General features: G+C 47.9%; 2 protein-coding genes across 2 annotated transcripts; both read left to right on the top strand.

The window, feature by feature from the left end:
* The first annotated feature begins 10,232 nt into the window (after window positions 1-10,232).
* Window positions 10,233-18,839, top strand: LOC131480911 (TBC1 domain family member 26-like). The gene is made up of 12 exons (XM_058667380.1): window positions 10,233-10,337; window positions 10,879-10,972; window positions 11,137-11,222; window positions 12,787-12,826; window positions 12,976-13,056; window positions 13,458-13,565; window positions 14,390-14,499; window positions 15,705-15,753; window positions 16,651-16,771; window positions 17,341-17,435; window positions 17,768-17,833; window positions 18,581-18,839. The coding sequence occupies exons 1-7, from the start codon at window positions 10,321-10,323 to the stop codon at window positions 14,402-14,404; spliced, it is 441 nt and encodes a 146-aa protein (XP_058523363.1). The 5' UTR covers window positions 10,233-10,320; the 3' UTR covers window positions 14,405-14,499; window positions 15,705-15,753; window positions 16,651-16,771; window positions 17,341-17,435; window positions 17,768-17,833; window positions 18,581-18,839.
* Window positions 18,840-18,989: 150 nt separating this feature from the next.
* On the top strand, window positions 18,990-20,945 carry LOC131480912 (uncharacterized). The gene is made up of 2 exons (XM_058667381.1): window positions 18,990-19,198; window positions 20,337-20,945. Exons 1-2 carry the CDS (start codon window positions 19,036-19,038, stop codon window positions 20,909-20,911), a joined length of 738 nt encoding a protein of 245 aa, XP_058523364.1. The 5' UTR covers window positions 18,990-19,035; the 3' UTR covers window positions 20,912-20,945.
* The last annotated feature ends 637 nt before the right edge of the window (window positions 20,946-21,582 follow it).

The raw sequence follows: 21,582 nt of genomic DNA on the forward strand, positions 1-21,582 counted from the left end.
TCTTCTAGGTCTCCCACGTGGGTGCAGGGTCCCAAGGCTTTGGGCCACCCTCGACTGCTTTCCCAGACCCCAAACAGGGAGCTGGATGGGAAGCGGGGCTGCCAGGATTGGAACTGACTCCCATATTGGATCCTGAAGTGTTCAAGGCGAGAACTTTAGCTGCTAGACCGTCGCGCAGAGCCCATGAGTTCAAATTCTAACGATTCTGTGTATCAGCTTCATGGTTCTCATGCATTTCTCAACCTCACTGAGTCTCAATGTGTAAAACGCTAATAACAATATGCTCTTCTGTGGCTTCCATGAATGTTAATATCCTACAAAGATCTACTAACAGGTACATGGGAAATTACAAGGAAAGAGGAACATCATTTGTCATTTGCATAGCTATCATCATCACTAAGTCCTCATGTAAATTGATGTATGCTACTCTAGGGTACCACAACTAAGGCAGTGCTCCACATATGCGTATCTTCAGAGGGTCTCACCCAGGTATAATGATGGGCCTGCACGGCAGTGCCATGGTTGATACTGTGCTCACACCCTTCCTAAATCTGCAAGCCCCACTCACCTATACAGTGGATTACCTGAGGTTGGGCAGTTGAGGCATTGTAGATTTTGGAGCATCAGAGCCTTGGGTGAATGGCTCTACCCTGGCACCCAGTCCATCTACCCATAGTGACCTGTCATCCAACAGCTGCACTAGTACTTAATCCAATCCAGTTACCCAGAGTGACCTGACACCCAGAAGTGCGTTAATATCCATGGCCTGAGCTTCTAAAGCACCCTGATTCACCAAGGGAAGGAGAAATGTCCATGTGACTACCCTTTTCCGGTGCCCATTCTGGCTGCTGTTGTGCCTACCCCACAGAGCCCGTGCCATCCTCGACGTCAGAGTCACACTGTGTGGCTCTTCATCTCAGATCGTTCCCCTGCACTCGTGGATTTGCATCCTGACTCCCAGGCTTGCCAGCCTTCAGATCACTCCTGTTTCTCCAGCCATCTAAATGCTGGCTCTATCTGCCCCCAGTCTGAGACACACAGCTACCTTTCTGCCACTAGGAACAGAGAAACACATCAGAACTGCACCCCAAACCGCAAGGCCCAGTTGGCTGGGGACATACCTCAGCACAGCAGATCCTACGTTAGCAGGGGCACTATATCCACCCATGTATTAGAAAGTACATTTCTTCCTTAATTCTCAAATTCTACAGCAAGGTGACAAGGCCATCAGTCTCAAAGTCTGGCTTCATAAGCACTCCTGTTGTCCCAGTTCCGCTGTGGGTACTTAGATATGTCAGCTCTGAAAGCAGAAGAGATCCCTTAGTCTAAAATTCCACATCACAAGGCATCAATGGGGACTTGTCAAAGTTCTTGCGCTCCCAGCACCAGCCCCACTAATTCTTGCAACCTAGGCCACAGAGAGACATCCACAGTCATTTCCAGCCTTGATTACACTGGACAAAGACACTCTGTCCCAGAACCAGATAAAGGACTTGAGCCAAAACTCTCAGTCCAACCGGCTGGTGGAAGTCTGAAAAAGCAATAGTATCTATTGATATTAACCCTGAATGTAAATGGGTTGACTCATCAGTCAAGCATCATGCATTAGTAGGCTGGATCAAAACAAAACAAAACAAAACAAACAAATAAACAAAAACCATGTATCTGTTGCCTACAGGAGAGACGCATCTTGTGAACAACTACATGCAGGAACTAAAAGTGAAAGGATGGAAAAAGACAATTTAAGCTAATGGAAAAGAAAGACAAGATAATACAGACTTTGACATTAAAAATCCTAAAAGAGAAGAAGGACTCCACATAATGATCAAAGGATCCATTCAGGCAGAAGAAGTCATCTTACTACTTTCTGGGAATATTTTCTTTTTCATCTCTAAGTTTTGTTTTTTTTCTCTCTTTTCTTTGTGAGTCTGGCTAAAAGTTTGTTGATCTCATTTCTTTAAAAATGGTCTTTCTTGTTACAATTTGCAGTTTCTTAGTTTCAATTCCTTTATCTTTTTTCAATTCTATTTATTTTTTTATCATGATTTTAAATCATTTTTACTTCCTATTTTTTCTTTTTAGTAAGTCCTTGAGATGCATTAGGTTTTAAGCACCTGTTGTTGTAAACATCCCTTTTAAAACTATTTTTTGGCTAATTCTCATGGGTTTTGATAGTTTTGTTTTTATTTGCATCGTTTCCAGAAAGTTTATTTCTTATTAATTTCTTCAGTGATATATAGATCACACCGTAGCATTGTTTGCCTCAAGAAGGCTTTTTATTTTCTTTTTCATTTCTTCAATGACACATTGGTCGTAAGTAACAAAGTCTCTAGCTTCATGTTGTTACAGATTTTTTATTTTTCTTCCTGTTGTTGACTTTGCTTTACGGTTTTTCATTTAAGGGGATGTATAGTAACTGTATAATGGAGACTATCACATACAGATGTGAAGATTCAATGCAATAAGAATTTTTACTTCCAAATGAAAGATGGACTCCATCTTCTCTAACTAAACCAAGATATAGAACAGACTTTCACTTTATTTACTTGGAACACACACAATAAATATTGCTTCCTATATAATAAGTTTCAAATAAATAAAATTTATACAGCTGTTTAAAATAAGGACAGAGGTTTCTTTACTAATTCCTATAGATACCATGGTTGTGGATGGTCCCCTAAATCTCAAATTGTAGAAGAAATAAACATGGAAACATAAACAAAAACAAAAAACCAAAGAAAAGCCTTCTAAGTAGCCCGTGTTAAGGGAAGAAATCAGTGCTTTCAATTCCTGAAAATTCTATTATCGGTTATCAGTGAAAAAACAGAAACGAGGCAGGTGTTAAATGTCATCAAATGAAAATATTCAAGAGAACTTAAGTATATTAATACAAAAATTAATTGGAAAAAGGTGTAAAATGAAATTCCATTTGGACTAAAAGGTTTGCAAAGGAGAGAGAGAGAGAGAGAGAGAGAGAGAGAGAGAGACATTTAGCATACAAATGCTCCAGGACTAAGTGGTACAAAAGTCTAGATTTGGCTGAAATTCCAAGCAGAGACTGAACAGATAAATAAAACCACCAATGTTTCAAAGGATAAATGTATAAAGTGTAATAAGGATTAAATGAATATGTGAAAGAGAAAGCAAGCACCCATGAGCAGACACATACTCACACACTATAAAAGCACTTTAATATTAACAAAATAGGGCTGAGTGTTGTGGCACAGTGAATTAAGCCTCGGCTTGGGATCCCACATCCCATATCAGAGTGTCTGGCTCAAGTGTGATTAATACAAGTGCTTCTGCTGCAGCTTCCTGCTAAGGTGCCTGGGAGGCAGCACACGGTAGCCCAAGTGCTTGGAAACAGGATAAAATTTCTGGCTCATGGAATTGGCCCCGTGTACCACTGCACAATTGATGGTACTTAAGCAGTGAAACAGCAAATGAAAGATTCTCTCTCTCTCTCTCTCTCTCTCCTTATCTTCCTCTCTTTATGTTACTCTAATTTTAAATAAGCAAACTGTGTAAAAACACCCACAAAAATGAAAATAAGCATATAATAGAAAAATAAGCTCTCTGGAAATGAGGAATGGCTGAAGACTGATGTATTCTAAGTGTTCATGTATATTTCATAAAACAAATTTGAACCAGTCAGCGGCAAAGTCTTATAGTTCTTGGTGGAGCTCTAAGTAGTCTGTGTATTTCCTTGACAACTAAGGATATTGAAGGCTTTTTCATATGTTTACGTATTATTTTTGATTCCCTCTATTGTGAAACAATAGCTGCTTGAAACTCATTTTCAAATTGTTTTGTACATCTAGCTTTTTCTGAATTAATAAATAAATACTGTTGTTATATAAATAACTGTTGCACACACAGAACCACAAAAGCTAAGACCTCCAGGAGGCAGGGACATCGCTGTGGCTCAGTTGGTTAAGCCTTGCAGACAATGGTATATCTCATGTCAGAGCTGCTATTGGAGTTTCACTTCAGTCCTTCTGATCCAGGGGAGCAGAAGTTGGGCCACTGCCACGCGCTTGGGAGATTCAGATGGAGCCTGTGGCCCTTGACTTCTGCCTGGCCAAGTCCAACCATGGCAGCCATTTGGGAGGTGAACCAGTAGATGAAAATCAGTCTTGTTCCTTCTCTTTTTATGCAATTCTGCCTTTCAAATAAATAAAATACATCTTTAAAAATGAAGTCTCCATACTGATTTCCATAGAGGCTGTACCAACCTGCAGCCCCACCAGCAGTGGAGTAGGGTTCCCTTTTCCCCGCAACCTCGCCAACAAGTGTTGTTGGTACTTTTATTCATGTGGGCCACTCTTATTGGCGTTAAGTGCTACCTCGTTGATGTTTTAATTTGGATTTCCCTTATTGCCAGGGAACTTGAGCATTTTTTTCATATGTTTATTTGCCATTTGGGATTGTTCTTTTGTGAAATGTCTGCCCATTTCCCATGCCCATTTCTTGAGTGGCTTGTTTGTTTGGGCATTTTGGTTGTTTTGTAGTACTTTGTATATTCTGGAAATTAGCACTCTGTCACCTATGTCGTGTGCGAAGATCTTCTCCCATTCTGTGGGTTGCTTTTTTTTTGTTGATTGTTTCCTTTGCTGTACAGAAGCTTCTTAGTTTGATGAGGTCCCAATTGTTTATTCTAGTTTTGATTGCTAATGCTTTTGGTGTCCTTTTTAGGAAGTCGGGACCTACCCCTAGATCTTGCAGAGTATTTCAACATACCATATGATCCAGCAATAGCACTCCTAGGAATATATCCAAAACACCTGCTTTATGAGAAACCAACATGCACCCCTATGCTCCTAGCAGCACAATCAGTAATTGCAAAAACATGGAAGCAACCAAAATGCCCATCAGCAGACGATTGGATAAGAAAGCTATGGTTCATCTACTCCATGGAATACTACTCAGCTATTAAAAAAAAACAAAATGCAGTTCTTTGTGGCCAAATGGGTCCAACTGGAAACCATAATGCTAAGGGAAATGAGCCAATCCCAAAAGGTTAAATACCACATGTTTGCCTTAATTTAAGTTGATATGATGTTATGTAAAACATGTTATTGTATGTATGTTACGTTCTATGTTGTGTATAAACTAAAATTGAAATGTCAATGAGGTGACCACAGAATGTGGTTAAGAAATCGCATTTGTTTTCAGCATATTGGTTACTCAATACTATGTCAATTAATTCCACAATGAAGTTAATTGCTGCTGATGGTATGTTGGAGCTTTTAATTGATCGGGATGATACTCTGCTGGTTCTGCCCTCAGACCAGAGAGGGTCTCCCCAAGAAGCCGAGGAACTTGACTGGACAATAAGATGCTGGACTCTATGTTTGGTATATGCTTGCATTGGGGAAATCTCAACTGAACTTGAACTGCGGTTATGCAACAAGGTGGAGGAATCCACCATGGTGGGAGGGTTTGGGGAGGGGTGGGGAGAATCCCAGTACCTATGAAACTGTATCACATAATACAATGTAATAAAAAAAAAGAAATCAAACTGAATATTTTATGAGCTCATTAAGTATGAATATGAGAAGAGACAATCGTTTCTAAAAACAGTGTTTCAGAAAACTAAATTAATATTCAGCTCTCTAAAATAAAACTCTTGAAGTTGACATTAAAAAAAAAAAAAAAGAAGTCTCAGGTTACCATGACATCACCTAACCAGCAAGACTAGTCTTCTAGAAACCAGTTATCTGACATCTGAAATTATCAAGTGCCCTAATGAAAACTTCAAAATTGTCTGAGGAAAAAAAAAGGGAATATTTGCAGAGAGCTGTGACAAAGAGATAAAAATATTAGAAAAAATACCGAATAGAAATCCTTTGATTGAAACCACACTGGGATGATTACAAACACAACAGAAGGTACCAATAACAGTTGCTTGGGGAGCGAGCTAGTCGATGGAAGATCTTCCTCTCTCTCTCTTCCTCTCTGTATATCTGACTTTGCAATAAAAATAAGTAAATCTCCTACATGGGAGACCCAGAAGAAGTTCCTACTTTCTGGTCTGGGAAAGCACCTGCTTGGGAAACCTGTGAGATGCTGCTGGCCCATGACTTGTAATTGGCCTAGTTTGGGCTGTTTGTGGCCATTTGGCGAGTGAACCAACGGATGGGAAACCTTTCTGTCCCTCATTCTTTCCACATATCTGATCTGTTTTTTTCACTAAAAGCAAATAAACCTTAAAAAATAAATAAAAATGAAAGGTCATAATGAACTCCAAAGAAATACAAAGAATTAGCATGTTGTTATAAAACATAAAGCAATAAATTTGATGGCATAAGAGTGATTATTCTTGGACACATATATCTAGCAAGACTGAATCATGATAGGACAGAATTCATAAAGGGACCAATAATGGGTGTCGATATTGAATTAATAATATGGTTCCATCAAAGCAAAGCCCAAGGCCACATGGTTTCACTAATGAACATGTCTAAAGAATTTAAACTGTTTTAAAAATATCACAGAACTTGGGCCCGGCGGCGTGGCCTAGCGGCTAAAGTCCTCTCCTTGAACGCCCCGGGATCCCATATGGGCGCCGGTTCTAATCCCAGCAGCTCCACTTCCCATCCAGCTCCCTGCTTGTGGCCTGGGAAAGCAGTCGAGGACGGCCCAAAGCTTTGGGACCCTGCACCCACGTGGGAGACCTGGAAGAGGTTCCTGGTTCCCGGCTTCGGATTGGCGAGTACTGGCCCGTTGCGGCTCACTTGGGGAGTGAAACATCGGATGGAAGATCTTCCTCTCTGTCTCTCCTCTCTGTATATCCGGCTTTCCAATAACAATAAAATCTTTAAAAAAAAAAAATATTACAGAACTAAAGTACCTCAGGGAATAGTTCTTTCAAAGTCATGTGGCCAACATTACCTTGAAATAAAAATAGAGAGGACAAACAAAAATCAGGTTATAGACCAACACCCTTGATCAACACACACACATGCACACACACACACACACACACACACCCCACAAATCCTCAATAAGGAATACAACAGCACCTTCAAGAACTATCCATCACGATTAAACATGATATATCCATTGATGTAAAAATTATTTGGCATCTGTAAATCAATATGAGGCATAGTATCAAAGAAAGAATGTTAAAAATCATATGTATGCTTATTTCAAAGATGTAAAAAGAACATTTAATGTATCCAACATCTCTTCATGTTAAACATTCTAAAAAAAATCAGTTACAGAAGGAATTATTTTCAATGTATTCAATGTTAAACACAAGGAAACCCCCCCCCCAAAAAAAGGAAGAAGTTGGAAAGTTGGAAAAGCATCATCACTAAACCAAGGCACCTGAAGAGGTGCTTTGTTAGAAGTATTTTAACACGCATACCTAACTTTTATACAGGCAAGACTCAGATCCATAAAGACCCAAACTCAAGTAGAGGCCACGATAAAGGAAATACACCCCAAACTGCATTGCCATTCATTCATCTTCACCTGAGGGAACTTGTGTTTGTTATAGCAAAAGAGCAGAGAAAACAATCTCCTTTTGCATACTCCTTCTTTATTGAGCTGAGGTAACAAAACCAATGTACCACACACTTGAGATTACAGTGCTAAGACCCTTTAGCTTAGAAAAGGAAGATGTGGACTTCAAACTTAAGCAGCATCAGCGTTGAAACTACATTTCTCAAATCAAATGAGAACACAAGACATTTCTAGGAACAGGTGAAATGAAGCGAGTGAATGTTTGCTCATAGAAATCATTAACACATTACAGCTATGTGATTGATATAGTACCATGAAGCTTTAGACATTATAGTATTTATCCTTCATCTTCTAATTATTTTGCATGACAGTGTTTCGGTTGAGATTGTTATATTTTTAAAGCTTAATGAATGCCAATTTATTTAGTGACAATTAAAAGTCTGGTGTGTTAACAAGTCCTTTCTAAGCATAAAAATAAAAACATCTGGAATCATTAATGCTATATTTACTTTTATGAAAATACAAAGTTTAAGGAAGCATGTATCCAGGCTACTGGGTAGGATAAAGCGAGAAACAATAGGAGGTGCTTTTATTCTTAGACGTGCTTATAGATGACAGAAGGATGCAAAGATTGTGATGATTTAAAAATTGATTATCTAATATTCATTGGAACATATCGCATGTGATTGTGACTGATTAGCAATTGTATTTAGGTATTTTTTGGTTTCCGTATTAGCGCCAATCAGGGATATATGGTTATAAATCCTAGGTGAGAAAACTTTCTAGTAAATTCTTGGCTAAGACAGCATGGATACACTGAGAAACCTATGTGTCTGCTCTATAGCAAGCTCAAATGCCAACAAAATGAAGCACATGATTTTTTTTGTCGTAATCTAACCCACAATAAAAATAAAGATGTTAAGACTATCATGTAAGGAAAACTGGCATGAAACCCAAAAGAGAAAAATACCAGATGTCTCTAGAAATAAATTCACGCAGAAATGCTGCAAATGTGAATGCTTTTAATTAATGTTGTGTGTATTAAGGGTTAAGCAACATTCTTGCAATTCCAATCACTCAGTAGTAGATACAGGAAGATTTTGCAAGATTCTAATTTTCGGTAACTTATTATGCTTTCACAATGACTCACTTCTATTCATATTTTGAATGCTTATGTTTAAATTTTTGTATGTGAGAGAGACAGGGCGTGTGTGCTGTTTCATCCATGCACTACCAAAACGCCTCCAATGGGCTGGGTCATTTCAGGTTAAGGTTGAAAGATGCAAACTCATGCATGTCTCCCAAGTCAATGGCAGAGAACCGGTCACTTGGGGCTGTCACCACTGTTCCCCTGAGTCTTTGACGTCAAGAAACTGAGGTCTGGGGTCTGAGCTGGGTGTTGATCTCACGTATCCCAGCGTGAGGTGCAGGGATCACAGCTGGTGACACAGCCCCAGGGATGACCACTGCCTATTTATGTGTGTGTTGCATCATTGGGTCTATACTGTGAACTCTGGCCCTTTGAATCTGATCTTCAGAATCTGAGGTTCACACAATCTGAAAGTCTTATTTTACTAATAACACAACTCAAGCCAGTGAAGGTCTTCTACCTAACAGGTTTATGTATTCTAAGTGTGTGTTTTAGAAGGTAAGATCATGTTTTGTGTATTTGTTTGGACTTTCTGGTGAAGGATGTGTTATAAATACTTCACTGTACGATTACGGGGCATTTATTGGCTGATAAGGAATAGGATACATGTGACACAGTTCTCTACTTCCGTGTTCTGAGCTGTGAAAGGCACAGGGAACATATTAATTTCTATTTCTAATGTTTTTAGACTAACATATAACCCTGCTCCGGCCTCTTCAAGCTTCTAAGCATGTTACACAAAGTTACAGAGTCACTTTCTGGAATCTTGGGCTTCAAAATGGCAGTGTTATGTCTAAAGGCCTCCAGGATTTCCGACTGCTGATGAAAATCACCCTCAGATATTAACCTACACATCAGTCCTATTTTTGCATCACATTCAACCCATCGATGTGGGAGACATTTTTGCCAATCCCTAGACATATTTGACTTACAAAGTTGTTTCCCAGCAGACATTGAAAACAAATATGACCCCAATATACCTACAGGTCTGCTCTCATCTCAACCAGAACTCAAGTTCCAGTTCAAGTCAGAAACCTCCCACAAGACTTGTCCTAGTTTTAAATAAACTCTGCCTTACCCTTTATGTCATTTATTCACATAGTGTTATCATAGCAGCTGTTAAATGACTACTGGCTATCGTGTCTAGTGTGTGTCATTTTATCTGTCTATTTTTCTTCCTTGGAAGCTGAGAGTCATGGCTGATGTGTTGATGGAACATTTTAAATGACAGGTAGACCAGGGTGAAAGTATTTGTCTCATCTGAAGCAACTACGAAGCTCAAAATATACTGAGGTGACTTCACAGATCAATATTACTTGACAGTTTGGAAGGAGGGTTATCATACCAAATGAAATGAAAGAAACAAAAAATGTCTACAAGGAAGAAACTGAAGTTGGAAGAAAGCTTAGGAGAGTATAGACAGGCAGTTGTATTGACTTAGAGATGCTAGGACATTGCTGATTTGAATGGTGACATGAAGTTATGTAGATATGGTAGTGGCTGTGGATGAAGGTGGGGCTTAGGACCCTGGCCCTCCTGCCACCTGAGACACCACTTGGGAGTGGCTGGCAGCATTGTGTGATGTCACAGTCACTGAGAGGTTTATCATGCGAGCAGAGGTGGCCAGTGGCCAGTAGTCTGGTGACTAGCGAACTGTGTAGCTGTGCGAAGTGAGAGTAGGAGACCCATTTGGAAAACGAATGGATTCTCAATGGAGGTGAGTGGGGCTTGCTCTCTACATGAGCTGTGACATGGGGACAGTCACTTCCAGGTGGGTGGCCCTGGCCTCCCAGGCCTATTGTCCATGGGTGAGCCACTGAGCCCTGAAGGGTGCCCCTGTGGGCAGGGCGTGTGCACAGCTGCCTCACTCCTACACTGTGCTCTGCTGCATCTGCACAGTGGGTGTGAACGTGTCTCTGTGTGTGTCTGTGCTGAACCAGCTATTCTACTCTGCTCTTATCTGGTCTGGGGCATTGATGGGGTGTTGGCAGTAGGCCAGTCTCTGAGAGCCCCAGAGATGTACATGGGAGGCTCGAGTGGGGCAGAGAGACTCCTGGTTCCAACGCCCTGCTAGGAGAGGCCACACAGGGGCTGTCTTTGTACCACCATCCTTCTGCCCCATGCTCTGGGACTGTCCATCTTGCTCTCAGGCTGCCCTTCTCTCTGATCATGGGGAGAGACCTTGTGGAGCATCAGTTCCTGTCAGCTCACCTGCACTGTGCCGTGTGTTTGTGTGTGTGTGTGTGTGTGTGTTACAGATTCAACGGGACCGCCCTGAGGACACTGATGGCCCAGGAGAGAGCCCAGTTGATGGCCAAGGAGAGAGCTCAGATATTCTCCCTGTATGAACAGGTACAGGGCAGGTACTTGGGAGGAGGTGGGTCACTCCCTCATTGCCCATGCCTGTGATGTCAAGCCCTGGCATCCCTGGGGACACAAAAGAGGGAGGGGACTGCTCAGCTGTCCTGGACTCTGAGCACCCCAGGCTTCTGACCAGGATCCTCTCTTGGCTTCAGGGACCCCGCAAAAGGCTCTTTGTTGATATTGGTGATGAGCACAAAGACAATGACGAGTTCATCTCAGACAGGTTTGGCTTCTTGCGGTGAGTTGTTCACACTCCAGCTCATCTCTGAGCATGGATGGGTGTAAGAAACCCCTGTAGCTGGCACGGTGGTGCAGTTTTATTACTGGTATCCCAAATGGGCATGAATTTGTGTTCTGGCTGTTTCACTTGCAATTCAACTCCCTGTTGATGGCCTGAAAAAGCAGTGAGAGATAATCTGAGTGCTACAGGCCCAGGTGGGAGACCCAGTTGGAGTTTCTGGCTCTTGGATTTGCCCTGGTCCAACCCCTGTTACGGCCATCTGGAGACTGAACCAGTGAATTGAAGATCTCCCTCTCTTCTGTAACTGTCTCTTTCCAATAAATAAATCTTTACAAAGTGGGAAAATAAAACACTATGAGGCAGCATGCCTGTCCCCAGATTCTGACCTTGACCCATGCTACCATCACAGTGTAGCCCTTGGTCAGGATTTGGCCGTAACAGAATGACTCAGTGAACGACTCAGGATACAGACAGGGACAAAGCTGGCCATGGGACAGGTGCTGAGCACTGTCCTCTGAGACTTGTTTCAGTTGAAGACGGAACAAGCTGAAGGTCTGGCATGGCTTCCAGGGTATGTGGCCTGACCATCAGCGTTGAAGAGCTGTGTGCACAGGGTCAGGCACCAGCCTGGCAGGACAGCAGTTGTCCAGCAGACGCCTCAGATGCAGAGACAAGGCTAAATTCCTGCTGAGCCAGGCCTGAGGGACGGCAGGGACATGGTCTCAGGACTATGAACTGCCTGGGGCCTCCAAAACAGAGACCTGGATAGAAGGGTTTGCAGCTGAGGGTCCTGGCCTTTGTCTGTACTAGGAGGTGAGCAGGGCTGGGGCTCAGGAATCAGGCTCTGAGGCTGACTCCCCAGCTGTGCGTGACAGGAGAGAGATCCTGAGATCGATGCGAGTGAGCAGGAGGAGTGGATCCCAGGCATTTCTGAGTAGGACTTAGCTGCCAATCCTAGGACTGGGTTAGGCAGGAGATTTTGACTCCAGGAGCTTCAGAACCCAGGCAATTGTAGACCCTGAGTGGGTGATATGGCCAAGTTCTTGGCCAAAGGAGCAATCTGAGTTGGAAGAAGTCACCTCAGGCAGAATGTGCAAAGGATAGTAAGGGGAGGAGCTGGTTCTTGGGAGAGTAAAGGTGGTTCCAGGTGCCCTGAGTCAGGGGACACACTGATAACTGAGCAGATCTTAGCAGGCCACGCATGCTTGGCCCACTCCAGGTGCCTTCTGGGGATGGCTGATGTGGGCACACAGCTCTCTCCTCCCTGGGCAGCCGGTGCCTGCTCAGGACAGCAGCCTCACTGCATAGGGGTCTGCCGCACCCCACAGTGTAGGCCTGATGCAATGCTGGATCCCACAGACAGTCCTGGCCCTGGAGCCCTGTGCTCATGGTCACCAAGGCCTGTCTGGCATTTGCCAGTGGAATGACCACCTCTTCTCTTCCCTTCTCAGTACCCTGTACAGAGATGATGCAGCTGGTTCTTCTCTGACAGCTTTAGAGGTAGAAATGCCCAGTCTGGGACCTGGCTTCACTGCTCTGCTTCCCACCTTTTCCTTTCCAGGGAGAAGCCACAGCCCCAGGACAGTGCCCTGGGGACTAAGGTAAGAGCCAGTCCTTAGCTGGAGAGCATGTGGGTGCAGGAAATGGGCAGTAGGAGCCTCAAGAAATCTGCGCAGGGCACTGAGCTGCTCCTGAAGGCCGCTCTCAGACACTGGCCACTGGGCTCATCCCCTCCCCTATTCTTTTTCAGCAAAGACGGACAGAGTCCCGGAGACTCAGAAAGTGGGTCAAAATGTTGAATAATTATAGCAAGTATCACGGCAGTAAGAAGGTAATGTGGGGATCACATTGAGCAAGCAGGGCAGGCATGAGCAGTGCCCTTTGCTGGGCTGGGCGCTTGCCCTTCAGACACTCACTCCTGCCCTAAAGAACATGGTTCATTTAAACCCCATGTACACATATGCAAGGGACTATCCTAGGAAACAAGCCAGGGTCACCCCTGTGGAAATCCTCAGATACAGATCTCAGCTGCTTCCTCATGTTCTTCAAGGAGCAGGCAGTGCATCCCACCTTGTGCCTTCAGCTCCATCCCTCCTCTCATCGTGGGTTGTCAGGCAGACCCTCCCTCTGCTGACGCTGCACAAAGCCCATGGCTTCCCCTCCTGAAACTTCCCTCTGCATTCCCTCCCCGAATGTCCATGGCCCCACACCTGAGCTTACTCTCTCCTACAGTTCCAGCAAAGATGCTTCAAGGGAATGCCCAGCGAGGTGCGGGGCAAAGAATGGAAGCTAATGCTGTCTGTGGACATCAAGAAGGCACAGAACCCGGGGACATTTGAGGTATGATTGTGCCCTCAGTCAGCAAGCACCTGCCCTGCTCAGGCCTTAGCAAGAGCCTGGGTGCCCCTGGTTAGGGGACCTGCATACAAGTCCAGGGCCACCTCCACATCTGCCATCGTCTCCCTGGGTCCTGATACACGGACACTCCACTGTTTCTCAGTCCCAGCCAGGCCTGGCCATCAGCTTTTGCCCACAGCTCTGCCCTTCTTGCCATTGAGCACACCTGGGCAGCTTGTCACAGGGCAGGCACTGCGTGGCTGGGCCCATGAGGGAGAGGAGACTGCAGTACAAGACCCTGATTTGTAATAGACTCTGTATTAACTAGCCTGCCCTTGCCTGGGCCTACCTTCTCCTGGCTTTGCATCGCCCAGAAATGCCCACACCCGTCGTGGCTGGTCTACCTGTCACACTTACCTCTCAGCAACTTCTGGGAAATGTGGGAGCTAGAACTTGAGAGGGTTGGTGACCACTACCAACTGTTACCCTCTTGGGCTGCCATCAGGTACCAGGGTGCACTGGTGTTGCCATCACTACCTCCCGTACCATCAACACCAAGTTGTGTTGGTAGCTGCCCAAGAGAAGGGCTTGGAGAAATTCGTTGCACACTGTCAAGTCAAAGCAGCTTTCTCTGTCTGGTTGGGGATAGGCTCTCCTGTGCGGGGCAGCATTGAGGCTGATGAGGGTGTGGCTGGGACACCAGTCGGGGAGAACTTGGGCCTGACTGGGGCGGATTCTTCAGCAATGCTGTGGGCAGGAAGAGGGTTTGACAGAGGGATCTGACAGCACCCCTGGCCCGATGCTGACCATAGTGGTCCCTTCTTCAGGTGCTGAAAGAGTAGGCCCGGCTGCACTGTGATCAAGTCCATGAGATCGACACTGCGGTGCACTGGACATTCAGAAATCACCTGATATTCCAAGAAAGATATGGAATGAAGTGAGACCTCTGGACTGCAGGGGCCCAGGGCCTGGGGAGGAACAAGGGGACTGGGGGAGACTGGGTGCAGTCCTAAAGCACAGGGGCTATGATGGAAAAAAAAAATAGACCCACAGGTCTTATTTATACTATATACAATCTCCAAAGACACCAGGGAGAGAATGAAAGGAAAAGAAATTCAAGGAAAGAGAGTCTGTTGCACTCGTATCTCATCATGGTGTGACTTCCAGAATCTACAAAGAACCCTTAAGCTCAGTTGTTAACAAGAGCAGTGCACAGCCTCCCAGCATCCCGGGGACAGAGTTTCAGGAGGGATACTGCATGAAAGCACAGGCATTTCATCTCATCCCCAAAGGTACACATACTTAGTGCCTGAACCAACATGGGTGCCTGCACTTGCTGCTCTGAAAGGAAGCCTGTGAGGACACCAGCTGCTATGGGCATGGGACACAGGCACAGGGCTGGGTCATTGCTAGGAGGGAGGTGCAGAGGTCCTGGCACTTGGCAGCACTGCCAGGCAGATGCTCACAGAGATCCACACTCAATGCCCACGTGAACATACTACACACACATGCACACTTTCCCAACACTGAGAAACTCACTGCAAAGAAACATCTCCTGCTAGGGTCCACTCTTGTGTTCACAGTCACTAAATATGGAGGGAACCTGTGTGATGGTCATTCAGGGAGAGGCAGGAGGGCCATGACCCTGGGCTGACCTGCAGGGATCTCAGGTGTGTTCTGCAAAGGGAGGAGGCCAGCACTCAATGCCTGTCTGCCCATGCTGTGAGGCAAAGACAAGGCAAGGGTGGCCCAGGCTGGTGGAGGGTGAGAGATACCAGAGGATTCCATGGGCAACTGCTGGGTCCAGGAGCTGCTTCTTACATGGCCACATTGGCTTGTGGGTGCTGACTCTCTGGCATGGAAATCCCTCCAACTGCACCTCAGCAGAGATGCTCAGCTGTGTAAATTGGAAAGCCACCGGAAGGATGCTAAGATTGCACTCACTGCACTCCTTAGATGTGTGTGAGTCCTGCTGGGTAGCCCTCACTCAGTGCAGAACACTCCAGTGCCATGAGCACAACCCTGTTCCTGTGGGAGGGCAGTGGACTGTAGTGACTGTCCGTGGGGCTGGCGGGATCTGGTGGACAGGACCACACTGAGAGCCTCAGTCAAGGAAGCAGCGCCTCTTCTTCTCTCTTCCAGGCAACGGGCCTTATTTGAAGTGCTGGTAGCCTATGCCATGTACAACCCCGTGAGTATTTTGGAATATCCTTCCTGGGCCCTGTTCTCAGGTTATCCATCCAGGCAGTGCCTTGTCACAGACAGCCAAGTTTGGTTTGTTGGGAGCTCTCCCATCCATGCCTGAGAGAGCAGGTGCAGGGGCCATGTTCATGTGCCCTGGACCCCACCTTGAGTTCTGGATGGAGAAGTAGTGCCTTCCTTGTGAACTGCAATCTGTACCCCAGGAGCAGACAGTGTAGGGGATGCTCATCGGAGTACCAGTGTTCCACAAGGATGGGCAAGCTGTGCCACTTTGCTATGCTTGTCACAGTTGAGTCTGGGTGTTCTTGAGACCGTGGTCACCACCAGACACATGGCGGGTGCTATGGAGCTGAATGTCACTCCATGCAGTTCCATGACCCTGCAGTCCCACTCAGAACAGCTGCTGGAATCCTCGAGACTCCAGCACGGTCTGCCTCACCTCTGGGCACCCTGCCTGGTGCCTGTAGGAGTGGTAGCCAGGCATCCATACCTTGTCTGTTCTCTGTTTTGGACAGAGACCCTGGTGCCTCTTCCTCCTGTCTGAAATGGTACCCATCAGGGCACCCAGAGAGCAGAGTTCCAGGGGCTGCCTTGAGGGTGAGGTCTACATTTGCACAGCAGATTGCATTACCCTGAAATCTTGGGGCACACACATGTCCTTGCCTCTAGTCTCCTTCTGGCACAGCCTGAGCTGAGGCCCTGCAGGACTTTCTCCAGAAACGTGGAAATCTGGCACACGCTCCAATTCTTAAAGCCCCAACAACCAGGAGCAAGATAGGGAGGGGCTCCATCCATCTTTCTACTCACTTCAGCAGGTCACCAACCCTCCCAGGGAGGCCATCCAGCCCACCTGAGTTCATGCTGACAGTGTTCTGAACTCTTGCAGGAGGTGGGCTATGGCCAGGGCCTGAGCCACATAGCGGCACTGTTGCTTTTGTGGTTGAGTGAGGAAGATGCATTTTGGGCTTTGGTCCAGCTCATGGAGAATGAGAAATACTTGATGTCTGGTAGGTGGATGGGACGGGTGGGCCCTGTGCAGACCAGTCTACTCACAGTCATAGAGCCATGTGACTGGGTCTGTGTCCCTCTCTGGCTCCTGGGTGTGGAGGGCAGTCTCTCTTTGGAGGGTTCCTTAGAAGTCTGGGCCAGCAGAGGCCTCCCCTACACATTCTGTCCTCCCTGTCACCCAAGACCCTGCAGCTTTGCTCTAGCCTCCAGGTCAATGGGTCCCGTCTGTGTCCAAGTGCCTGATGTCCCCACTGGCCTCTGTGCCTCCCACCCACTGAGCACACTAAGGAACTCCTGGAGGCAGCATCCCCAATAGGCCACTCCTTCCTCCATCGTGTGTATGACCGTGTCACGACACACCCAATCGGTGTGTAGCATTTCTCACAGTTATTTGGGGCAGCCTGGATTGCATCCCACGCAGTCCTGCAAGCACCCACATTCTGAGGTTTCTCTCACTGGCCATCTGTCCAACCCACTTATCTTCTGAGAGTCTCCTTTGGCCCTGCCTGTGGCTCTGCCAGCTTCCTGGCAGGGGGCTGATCCCAGGGCTGGGGCTGACCCTACTCAGGTCTCTACAAGCCAGGATCACCAATGCTGAAGACACTCCAGGAGCACCTGGGACACATCATGCATCGTACACTCCCGACTCTCGCAAAACACCTGGTGAGTGAGCCTCCTTGCTGCCCTGGGGCTCTCATCACACAGATGGGGATCCATACAGTCACCAGTCCTTACTGATTCTGGGAAGTCCTATTCTTCCAAAGGCTTTCCTGGGTTACCCAGCTCTGCAGCAGTGTGGGTGTTAGGTTTGCTTTCCAGAACATGGTGACCGACGTTTGCAAAGATGTAAGGGGGTGCTCCCCAGTAGACTGTACGGCTGTGAAATGCGCATGCACCTGCTACTGGGATTCCAGCACTTAGAGGCTCTGCTAAGGGGGTCATCATGGGAGGTCCACCCTGCTCCCAGTCCTTAGCTCCCTCTGCCTTTTTCTCAGGAGAAGCAGGGAGTGCGGCTCAGTGACACCATTGCCCACTGGTTTACCCAAGGTTTCCTGGATGAAGTAAGTGCGCCCTGGTGGACCCTTGTCCAGGGAACCTTCTGCTCACCCCCCGACACACACACACTGTGTCCCATAGCAGGGCTGGCTTCCCCCCCACACACACAATATACACCCACTGTGTCCACAGCAGGGCTGAAGTGCCCCAGCCCAGCAGATGAAGGAGGGACCCTGCTCTGCATACAGAGAGACCCTGCCCCCAAGCTGAGGTTGAGTGTCAGGCCAACAGGGAGGGACAGGTCCCTTGGGCACACTGCCAGAGAAGACTGACCAAGCCTCAAGTCTGCAGGAGGAGACACAAGAGATGCCTAAGGCCTGAGCAGACCGTGCAGCATGGAGCTAGATTGCTGGGTTTTCACTGCTGGGTTGGGCCTCAGGGTGGACCTGGGCTGCTATGACCTCACTGCTGGCTCGACTCACAGCACGCTGATGTCACACACAGGTCACTGTGGCATGTGCCTTCCCATGTCCTCCAACACACACAGAGCATCACCTTGGTCCCCCTGGTGCTGTCTGCTCCTGCCAGGCCTCACCCCTCCTTTCTCTAGACCTGGGGCCACAGATGTGGCTGACAGACATGCCCACAGCAGCCAGTGAGAGGAGTCCACACATAGGGACTTATGGCTTCATGTGAGACAGCTCCCTGGGGTCTGCACCTGTGGCGGGGCAGGTGCACTGCCCACCCTACAGCCCCCAGGTGCCCTGCTCAGGCCTGGATGGGAACAGTTCTCTCACACCTGCTCTTCCTAGGTGCCGTTCCCGCTGGCCCTGAGGATTTGGGACATTTTTATATTAGAAGGGACACACATACTCACCACCATGGCCTCTGTGGCCTTGAAACTGAACCAAAGTAAGTTCTCAGGGCCTAGAGAGGCCAGGGTGCCAGTGAAGGGAAGCGAGGGTCCCATGCTGATACACAATGAACAGAGGTGGGGATGAGGAGGTTTGACGAGCCCTAGGTCACCGGGGAGGGCACTGAGAAGCCTCCTGGGCTACCCCCATCAGTCCAATACAGTGTACAGGGATGCATGAGCAGGGGTTGTTCCCTGGAAGTGTGGTCCCTAACAAGCCCCTTCCATGCTTGGCTTGCCACTGATGGGGTACCCATGGCAGCAGCCAGCAGCTGTTAGTGAAGGGACAGGGATTGGAGCAGCCATGGCTGCTGGGCCATCTCTGTGGTCCCTCCCAGCCTGACATCCACACTCATGCCTAAGTGCCTGCTGAAGATGCCCCGGAACCAAATCCGGGAGTTCCTGCAGGTTACCCTAAAGCAAGCCTGGAACCTGGACAATGATGTTGTCATCAAGAAGCTACAAGCCTCGAAGCATGACCTGGCCAAGAAACAATGCCTTCTCCTGCCTTCTGAAAGTAAGCTCTGCCTAGGGCTCTGGTCCACTTCTCTTGGCAGGGGGGTGTCAGCAGTGGGAGGGCCCAGCTGTGGGGATTTCTACCTTCTCCTCACACCCCTTGTCTTCCCGTGCTCCTCAGCTCTGCTTCAGAACCTTCTGATCACAAGGCCAGGCTGGACCTCAGGCAGCTTCCAATACGGTCATTTGGGGAGGGTGCAGGAGTGTCGGCTCTCCCATCCCACAAAGTCGCTGCCCTACCTGGAAGGCCCAGTTTCCCTGACTCCACCTATAGGCTTGGGACTGCAGGTTCCTGCGCAGAACCCAGAGTGTAGCTGAATGTGTGGGGGGTGGCCCTGCCTGACGCCAAGGCCTCTGAGGGCACAGCACCACCCATCTGTGTATGTGATGCAGAGAATCCCCACAGCTTGCCCGCGGTTGCTGCCAGAGATGATTGGAGATCCTGGGTCAGGCATGCAGAATAGAGATGGGCTTGTCCCAGTTCTGGGGATTGTAGAATGGACCTAGGGGCAGGCTTGTGCTGGAACTGGTCAGGCTGCCCAATGGGTACCTTCCTTGTGCTCTTGCATAGCAGAGATGGTGAAGGCCAAATCTCCCAGCAGGATGAGTTCATGTGTGTCCTCAGGTGGCAGAGGCTCAAGGGCAGAGGCCCAGGGCTCTGAGCCCGCACTGTGGAGAAAAGCATCTCTTGTCCCCAAGGGCCCTGCCTGGGACTGCATCTTTGCCCCACACGCTCAGCTCTTCCTACCAACACTGGAGGGTTCAGATCCATCCTAGCCATTTAAGGGGGACCCGAATGCTCATAGGTCAGTCATTCCCATGATGCAGTACAGGGAAACCGAGGGGTTAGGTGACAGGGTCACCATGAGTCCTGAGTAGATACCAAGTATCCCCAGAGATGAGACCAAGAGGCAGGACCCTAGGTCCTGTGCATCTCTTGGGACTATCCAGGGAAGCCAGAGGTGTCCCTGACACTGCTCTGGTCCAGGCTACACACAGCCTTCCCTTGGGGTCAGCAACCTAGAGGCTGTCCTCATGTCACTTGTGTGTTGGGGACCCATAGGATTGGGTGTGGACCTTGCACTCTGCAGGCCACATAGTACCCATGGAGAAGCAAACTTGCTGTGTTTTCCTTTCAGCAAAGCCTGGCGAGGCCTGCAGCAGGAACCATGGGCAGATCCACAACCCTGAGAAGCCTGCCTCTAAAGCCCTGCAAGGTAGGGACACAGCTCAGGACCAGGGACCACCATGGCAGCCCCCTGAGTCTTCAGATTCCCTCACCGAGAGCAGCTTTTCTGAACCACCCACCATCTATGTTGATTGGGTAGAAGATACAGAGGAGGAGGAAAACTCTTCCGAGGAAGACATCTTTGAATGCCTCAACCGAGACACACAAGTACAAGCTCAGTTGGCTCCACATGGGCCCAGCATCACCAAGACTCCGTGGAGCGTGTGGCACAAGGGAAGGTTACTCCAGTGGTGGAGTCTTCCCAATCTACAAGCACCAGTGACAGGTGCAGATGGCCCACTGCTGGAGATGGGCAGCCAGGAGGGCCTCTGTGCTCCTCTGCATTCCTCCAAGCCCCTGGCTACAGGACCCACGCAGGCCATCCAGGCCCCAAGTTCAGGCCTGAAGATAGCTTCCCTCCATGACTTCCACCGGAGTACCCTGGATTATGGTGACTCTGATGGGTTGGGGCCTCTCCAAGCCTGACGTCTCTGGTTGGCCACTCCACAGGGCAGCTTCATGTCTGCAAGAGTTTTGAAGAAGCATTGAGAACCCATGGTGTCCACCCCAGAATGGACAATAACCTACTGTGCCTAAGCATGGTGGCCTCCTTGCTGCAGGGGACACCTCTTCGGGGTTCCTGACCCCCTCCCTGCTTCCTCTTGATGGACTTGGGATGTGAGTCTGGGTGTGCTAAGCCTGGCACCACCAGGCTATGTCCCTTTGTGATCTCCTGAAGGAGCTTTTAGGACTTCACCCTCTTCATGATTAACTAAATTGTTTGTTCAGCATGTGCTTGCTCCCATTTTGTGCCCCCAGAACCCAGGTGCAGCAGATTCCCAAGGTTCCTACTGAGCAGCCAGAGGCTCCATGGGCCCCAGCCCCATGCAGATACCTACTGACCCTGGGTGTCTGCACTGTCCTGCTAGGGAAAAGCCACTACAAGCATGGGTACCAAGTACTGGCCATGCTTCCCCCAGACCAGGTCCTGAGACTGTGGTGCCCAGAACTCTGCGGTCATAGGAGGTACTCACCCATGGGAGAGGAGGACTGACTGCCAGGGACCATCGGCACCCAGGTTCCTGAAAGGGCTCTGGTAGCTGGGCCACAACACCTGTTGTTTTGTGTGAGATACAGGGCTGGGGACGGACCTGACC

Source organism: Ochotona princeps, chromosome 8 (genome assembly GCF_030435755.1).
Source record: "Ochotona princeps isolate mOchPri1 chromosome 8, mOchPri1.hap1, whole genome shotgun sequence".
Lineage (NCBI taxonomy): Eukaryota > Metazoa > Chordata > Mammalia > Lagomorpha > Ochotonidae > Ochotona > Ochotona princeps.

Bases quoted from the DNA above. Each gene is read 5' to 3' on its own strand.
- LOC131480911 (XM_058667380.1), top strand. The intron at 10,973-11,136 runs GTACAGGGCAGG...TCTTGGCTTCAG, and splicing joins TATTCTCCCTGTATGAACAG to GGACCCCGCAAAAGGCTCTT. The intron at 11,223-12,786 runs GTGAGTTGTTCA...TTTCCTTTCCAG, and splicing joins GACAGGTTTGGCTTCTTGCG to GGAGAAGCCACAGCCCCAGG.
- LOC131480912 (XM_058667381.1), top strand. From the start codon at position 19,036: ATGCCTAAGTGCCTGCTGAAGATGCCCCGGAACCAAATCCGGGAGTTC. The intron at 19,199-20,336 runs GTAAGCTCTGCC...TTTTCCTTTCAG, and splicing joins CCTTCTCCTGCCTTCTGAAA to CAAAGCCTGGCGAGGCCTGC.